Source organism: Penaeus vannamei, chromosome 9 (assembly GCF_042767895.1).
Source record: "Penaeus vannamei isolate JL-2024 chromosome 9, ASM4276789v1, whole genome shotgun sequence".
Lineage (NCBI taxonomy): Eukaryota > Metazoa > Arthropoda > Malacostraca > Decapoda > Penaeidae > Penaeus > Penaeus vannamei.
Genome location: NC_091557.1, coordinates 47763050 through 47770701, shown reverse-complemented (window position 1 = coordinate 47770701; position 7652 = coordinate 47763050). Strand labels below are relative to the sequence as shown.

General features: G+C 32.1%; 1 protein-coding gene across 6 annotated transcripts; it reads left to right on the top strand.

Annotated features, from left to right (window-relative positions):
• The first annotated feature begins 2079 nt into the window (after positions 1-2079).
• Positions 2080-6360, top strand: LOC113830207 (B-cell CLL/lymphoma 6 member B protein). 6 transcript variants are annotated; one of them, XM_027383415.2, is made up of 5 exons: positions 2080-2136; positions 3635-3768; positions 3998-4095; positions 4383-5108; positions 5268-6360. In XM_027383415.2, the coding sequence occupies exons 3-5, from the start codon at positions 4006-4008 to the stop codon at positions 5616-5618; spliced, it is 1167 nt and encodes a 388-aa protein (XP_027239216.1). In that variant the 5' UTR covers positions 2080-2136; positions 3635-3768; positions 3998-4005; the 3' UTR covers positions 5619-6360. The 6 variants fall into 6 exon arrangements, with proteins under 6 accessions (XP_027239216.1, XP_027239214.1, XP_027239215.1 ...); XM_027383413.2 differs by having other exon boundaries at positions 3995-4095; XM_027383414.2 differs by having other exon boundaries at positions 2135-2386; positions 3995-4095.
• The last annotated feature ends 1292 nt before the right edge of the window (positions 6361-7652 follow it).

Sequence of the window (7652 nt, the reverse complement as noted above, 5' to 3'; positions counted from 1 at the left end):
TATTATTAGTAGTAATAGTATCATTAGTATCATTGTTGTTATTATTACCATAATTATCATTACTATTATCAACATCCATTTACTAATATCATTATCATTGTCAGTATTATCCTTATTATTATCATCATCATTATTATTATATATTGTTACCATCATTATTACAATTATTGTTACTGTAATTATTACTAATGTTATCATTATTATTATTATTGTTATTATTATTGTTAATCATCAATATCATCATTATATTTGTTATTACTATCTTATTGTTACTATCATCATCATTATTATTATTATTTATTATTATTATTTCGTTATTATTATCATTGATATTACTATTACTATTATTATTATCATCATTTCGTTATTATCATTGATGTTACTACTACTATTATTATAATTATTATCCTTGTTGTTGCTGTTTAATCATAATTATTATTGTTATCATTACTACTAATATTATCATCATTATTATCATATTGTACTATTGATTATAATAATAGTAATAGTAATAATAATTATAGTAGTAGTAACTATTAATATTATTATTGTTATAATCGTTATCATTATTATTTTATTATTATAATCTTTAATGTTATTATTATTATTATCATTATTATGATTATTTTTTTTTTAGCATTAGCATTATTATCATCAACTATGATGATTGTAATGATAATAATGATAATGATGATAACATTATTGATAATTATAATGATGATGATGATAGTAATATTGATAATAATAATATTAAAAATGATACTAATGAAAATGATAATGATGATGATGATGATAATAATGTTGAAAATTACATTGATAATAATGATGATAATATTAATGATGATAATGCTAATACTGATAATAGAAATAAGTAATAATAATGATAATAATGATAATAATGATAATAATAATAATAATAATAATAATAATAATAATAATAATAATAATAATAATAGTAATAATAATGATAATAATAGGGATAATGATAATGATAGTATTAATAGTAATGATAATAATGGTAGTAATATCAATGAAAAGAACAGAAACAGCAATAATGATTATGATGATAAGTGACAATAATGACAATAGTAGAAGTAATAATGCAATGATGATAGTGATGATAATGATAATAATGATAATAGTAATGGTAATGATAAGGATGAAAAATAATGATACGAGTAATAACACTAGTAATAATAATGATGATAATGATAATGGTGGTAATAGCGATAATGATGATAACAATGATAATGATAATAATGATAATAATAATGATAATAATAATAATAATACTATTAATTATAATGATAATGATGATAATAATGATAGTAATAGTAATAATGGTAATGATGATAATGATGATAGCAATAATAATGATGATAATAATAATGCTAATGATAAAAAACAATAGTGGTGGTAAACAACAATAATGATAATAAAAATGATAATGATAAAGATGATAATAGAAAAGATGATCATGATATTACTAATAATGATAATAATATTAAATAGCTAATAGCAATAATGATAATAATAATTATAATAGTAATGATTATGATAATAATAATAATAGTAATGATTATGATAAAAATCATAATAGTAATGATTATGACAATAATCATAATGGTAATAAATGTGATAACAACAATAATGGGAAGAGCATATTGGGAGAATGATAAAGTCGTGACCTCACTTGACTTCACTTCCCCGTATGTGATATCGGGAAATTCCTGATCGTTTCTTTTATTTTTGTGGAATTCAGGGGAAATCAATCAAAAATTGTTGCATCAATGAAAATGCGAAAAGCTATGGAGTTCATGTAGTTCACACATCTGAGTCATTGATCCACACAAAGAACTAAAACGAGCCCTGATTCCGAAAGACAACAGGAATAATTCAGCGTATATAACGAAAGCGACACGTTTCAATATGTATAGAGTAAACGCATGAAATTTCTCAAATTTATCAATGTGATTGAACAGTAAACCCCATATCCAATAAGAACGAAGTATTCCCTCTTTCGAAATCACGAAAGTCTGAATCCGCTCTAGAGACAAGTATGTGATTGTCTTAGTAGAGTAAGCGACCATCTTATCAGTCCGATCAGGCGTCACAGTCGACTCGGAGGAGCGTCAGGTAAGAGAGTCGTGTTTCCCTCCTTTTTATTGGGAACTGGAAGGTTTATCTCGCGTCTGGAGGAACCAGGAAGGAAGATATAAGCCCAGAGGAGGTTCAGTGAGCAGAAGAGCGCGTCGGGACTTCCGCGAGACGAGGAATTGAGCGTTGAGGAAGCAAGGCAGGGCTGGGAGATAGCGAGCTTGCCTTTGTATGGTGTTCGTGCACGTCGATAAAGTATTTCGTTTTAATAACAGGAGTTCCCTCCAAGGTGCGCCGTCTCCCTCCGCTTTTTAGTGATTTTCGTGACCTTTGTTCAACGGAACTATGATATTTAATGGAAAAAGTCCATTAGAACTATATAATTTATGAATAAGCTTTAGTGAGGAGACACTCTTATCGTGGCTTACAAATAAAATCAAAATAAAAATGTTATTAGACTTTAAGTCGAATATGTTTACATATGCGCGAATTATTTCATTGGTATTTTGCATACAACCTGATACTGAAAGATGTAACTGGGCACTGAAGGTTTTATTTTATTTTTTCGTCCCTCTCATACCAGCCACTGGATCATAATTCTCAACACTATTTTTATGATTTTTTAGCAATTCTGTTGCTGGTTACTTACAAGGTCTCTAAATATCATTCAGATCAGTTGATTTTTTGTGTTAAGACTCAGTGATGTTGAAATCAGAGGTTTTCTATTACATTTAAGATATAGTCTCATTTTGCATTTAAGAGATATCTGCAATTTCAGTGCAAATGCTTTAATTTGAGATATGTGTCTGGAGCACTGTTAGGGGGATTTAATAAATGCTTTATGAGTATACACAGAACTAAAAGAAAAAAGATAGAACAAAATGGGTAGAGCATAGTGCATTGCATTTTACATCAATTTTACACAGGTATAACTTGAAATTGGTGCAGTTTGTATGAAAAAAGGGTTAGAGGGCAAAAGAAGAAAAGACATATTTATTTGGTGTGGTAGTTCAATTTGTTTGGTTTTATGGATTATCTCTAACTTCTCTCTCCTCATACTATTTGCATAGTAAGTAAAAGAAAATCTACAAGTTATCATGGTGTTTATTAAGTACTTGATCTTTGTTAAATTTACTGGATGATCAACTGTTTATGTTTTTTCTTGGTGTTATCTTCTGCTGTAGACGATAATGCTATCTCTTGTTCATGTATGTCCTTATCTTTGAGTCCAGATAATGGATAGGTTATATGTGATACATTTTATGGGGAGAATCGCTCTGCATTATTGCTGGATACTTGTTTTAAGTAGATTATATACATTGCGCATATTTTAGGATGCATTCAAGTGACAAGAAATTTTGAAGAGATATATCAGTAAGATTGTGTCATTATATTGATATTTCCATGGTTATTGGACTTTGCAATTTTCCTGATCTTTAAAGCCGTTTGCAGATAGGGATAAGTGTGTGTGAATTTACCAAATAGATTGGATTCATAGTTGGTTATATTTCACATAAACCCTTGAAAATGGTTTCAGTCGAGGTGGAAATCAGTAGAGGAGCAGCTCTCTGTGTTCCAAGTACCTGCATAGACATCAGAACAAAGGATTCCACATGCAGAGAGGTGAAGAAGGCAGCTAATTGCAACACTACCAATAAATCAAGGTCAAAGGTGTGTTAAAGAGATTTTTGCATTTGTAGATCTGTTGAGAAATTATATTCCCCTTTTTTTCTCTTCAGCGTGTTGTGCTTTATTCTTTTCTTTGCTTTGTTCATGACCAAACTAGAGATTTAACAAGCAGATACCATAACATGTAAATATAGTATACTTTTGTAAAGTCTTTACATTTTTTTATGAGCTTGAACAGTAGCTTATTTGTTAATGCTTTCATCTGCAGCAGAGAAGTGGATGATGGCTGAAGCAAAGGAAACAGTATCAGTGAAGTGGTGGAATCACCGCAGTGCTCTTTGTCGAGGAATCAAGGAAATTTATAGCAAGGTGAGTGTCACTGGAAAATGTATTTACTCTATAAACTTATTATCTTGGAACTGATAATTAATTGATAAGATAGGATGTGAAGTCGCTAGTCCTAATCTTGATACTGCACACAACAGATTATTCAGTTTAGCTAAAATTCTGAATTTTGTGATTTGGAAAAATATTTTTCTTTTAATAAAGTGTATGTAAAAATGATATTAAAATATTCACGAGTTTCCATGTTCATACAATGTGCATTTTAAAATGCATATATTTTCATATTAATGGTGACTCTCTTTTTTTATTAGGAAATTTATGCAGATGTGCAGCTGGAATGTGATGGCCATGTCCACTGGGTGCATAAGTTTGTCCTGACAGCATGCAGTGAATACTTCAAAGACATACTGATTGATGTCCCACACAGAGGCTCTATTTCCTTGTCGTCCAATGTGCAGCACAAAGAACTGGCAGCCCTCCTAGACTTCATGTACTTGGGGGAGGTTGTGGTCAATCAGGAGGACCTTCCAAAGTTGGTGAGTGCAGCTGAGGTGCTGATGGTGCGAGGCCTGGCTGTGCCCTACGAAGATGATGAGTGCGAGAGCAGTGGAGATGGGAGTGATTCTAAGGACAGGGACTCCAGTGGCAGGGAGATGGAGGTCATGGGGGCATCCAGTGAGAGACCCCACAAGAGGAAACAAAAATGGGATGCAGATGTACCTTATGAAGAGGACTACCAGAGCAAGAAGAGTAAAACCTCACACAACTTCAACTTGGAGAATGAAGGGGAGATAAAGGTCAAGATTGAAGTGGAGGATCACAATTTAGAAGGTGATGTTTCAGACATGGGCTATGGCCAGGAGGAAGGTTATTCTCCCCATCTCAAGTCTCTACAGACACTCATTTCTACTTCAGGGAGAGAGAACTATGGAAATTCAGGTCAGGCAGCACACAATGACAATCAAAACACACAAGCAACAAGTTCAAATGCAGAGGTCAATGCAATGTTGAATGTCATGATTGAAGGCAATTCACATGTAAGTATATTTGTAGTGACTAAGACTAACCACCCGAACAATTCTGTATTATTCACAGATTATTTTTTAAAATATTTTTTGAAGTAAGATTTGAATGCTAAATGGGACAAACCAACCAACAAACATTCTGATCATGTTACTAATAATTCATTTTTGCAGGGAGCACCACAGGAAAATGGCAGCAAAGCTGGAATGTCTGTTGGTAGGGGAAGAGAAGAGGGCCCACATCTGGTCAGCAATGAAAATGAAGCTGGTCACACGTGTGTGCAGTGCGGGAAGGTCTTCCAGTGGAAGAGCAACCTGACCAAGCACATGAGAACTCACACAGGTGAAAAGCCCTACAACTGTGAACTTTGTACCTATAAGACAAGCTACAGTGAGGCTCTGAAGAGGCACATGAGAATACACACGGGAGAAAAGCCATATAAGTGTGAGCTGTGTGATTACAGGAGTCGAGATTATGGCTCATTAAAGCAACACTTGAAGAAACACAGTGATGTCCCTAAGTGAGTGGGGTCCAAAGGACAAGAGGGTGATAATTTATTCAAAGGCCATTATTGCAATAGATTAAATCACTTTTAGGAGGTAATAGCACAATTATTTTTTGAAGAATGGTTACAATTGAGATTGTAGAATATATTTAGGTTTAGCTCTCCAGATATAGGTTCATGATGAATCTGAATATGTCTTTTGAGATGGGATGTGTATCCCACAGGATTTTCTCTTAAATTTTCTTCTGCATCAAAAAACTTTTTTAGCTGTTTGTATTTTAGAGCTTCACCTTGTTAGACAAAACAGCCTGCACAAATGGGTTGACTTTTAGAGTAGCTAATTAACCAACTTTCATATTTATTCAATTTCCATGTTCCAAGATTCTACCAGTTATCATTTCAGTCTGTCGTAGGCAAGTGCCATGGGTGGTGTAGGCACAGTACAGTGCTCTAGGCTTCAGTTCTTGTAAGTAGAGTAACTGTATTTCAACAGATATGATATACAGGATAGACTTTTTATTTATGATACATTGTTGAATATTAATAAGACCATAAAATCATTTCCAAAGTATGCACAGGATTATTTATGAATCAAGACAAAATGAATGTGTAAAAACTATGATTTTAAACAGCATTTAGTTCCTTTAATATATGTTTATATAAATCTGCATAGATTAATTTAGATGATAGACCACATTTTTCTCTTTTTTGAGATCTGTGAAATGTATCCTAAAATTTTTAAAAAGATGTGTCATGACAAATTGTTTCTTTTTCCTGTTGATGGATCACCTTCCAGTTTCAGTGAGAATGGATGGATTATAAAAGAACATGAAATAAGATATGATAAAGTATTGTAAAAAAAAAATCAAGAGTATTTTCTTTACTTCAGTTTCAGTTCTCTGTCTATATTTGTTATCACTTACTTAATTTTTCCATACTAACCAAAACCCGGCATTTTAAAAATAAATAGGGACTTTGCTCAAATTTTCTCTTGTCCTCCAGTACAAACTTGTTAGTTTTTGCTTTATTTTACCAGTACCATATTAAATATCTTATGATAATCATCTTTTGTGCAGTTTTTATTTCTTTTATAAGTAACAGGCAAAACTTGTAAAGGAGAAGCAAGTACTTTCATACTTCCATAACTCTGCATTTTGATATCCTCCCATTGGAGCTTTCACAAAGTATAATTACAAAAAAAGAAAAAGGAAAGTGCCAGAAAGGAAATGGCCATCCTTTTAAGCAATGAAAGAAAGAAAGAAGAAGAAAACCAAAAAAAAACACCCAGAATAAAAGAAGAAATATTTATAATGAAAATAAAAGTTAACCCAGTAGTGACTTGATCAAAATTGCTGCTGGGCTGCAGTAAATATCAGGATAAAACTGTAAGGACCATGTTTTCCCAACCTGTATTTCATTCTGGACAAAGTGATGAATAAAGGCATTGAAAAACAGGTTTAGCTTGCCGTTGGAAATATTTTGCTTGAGAATTTGAAACTCCATACCTGTGTAAAACACAGAAAAGAATAGATGTCATTGGGTTAAACAACAGATTCTCACAAATAACTACAAATTTTAAAGGTATTAGCACGCGCAATACAAGGACTACACCAGTACACGTCTTTGTTGCACATGTCCAAATTGGAAACTGCTGTGACCTTATTTCATCTTCTACCTGACATGATATCCAAGTATTCCAACTGACAACACAGTCTGATGATCAATGCAATGATACATAAACTAAATATGGTAGCACCTTCAGGAACTTTAAAATCCTATAAGATACCATGAACCTTAGAACTGACAATACTATGAGAAATCAATATGAATTCTTCATTCCTTTTAATATACTTAATGTAAATAGGTAAGGTCTAATTGCATCTGCGTTGTAATCCAGTTCAAATCCTACACGAGTCTTGTAATTATAGATTACCACATACTGAATTCATCAATGCCCTAATGTTCCACCCCCCCAAATCTCTTCTCATTAATAATAATTGACCTGTTGAAACTGGGAGTGCTAATATTAATACCATAATCACAGTAACTAGTT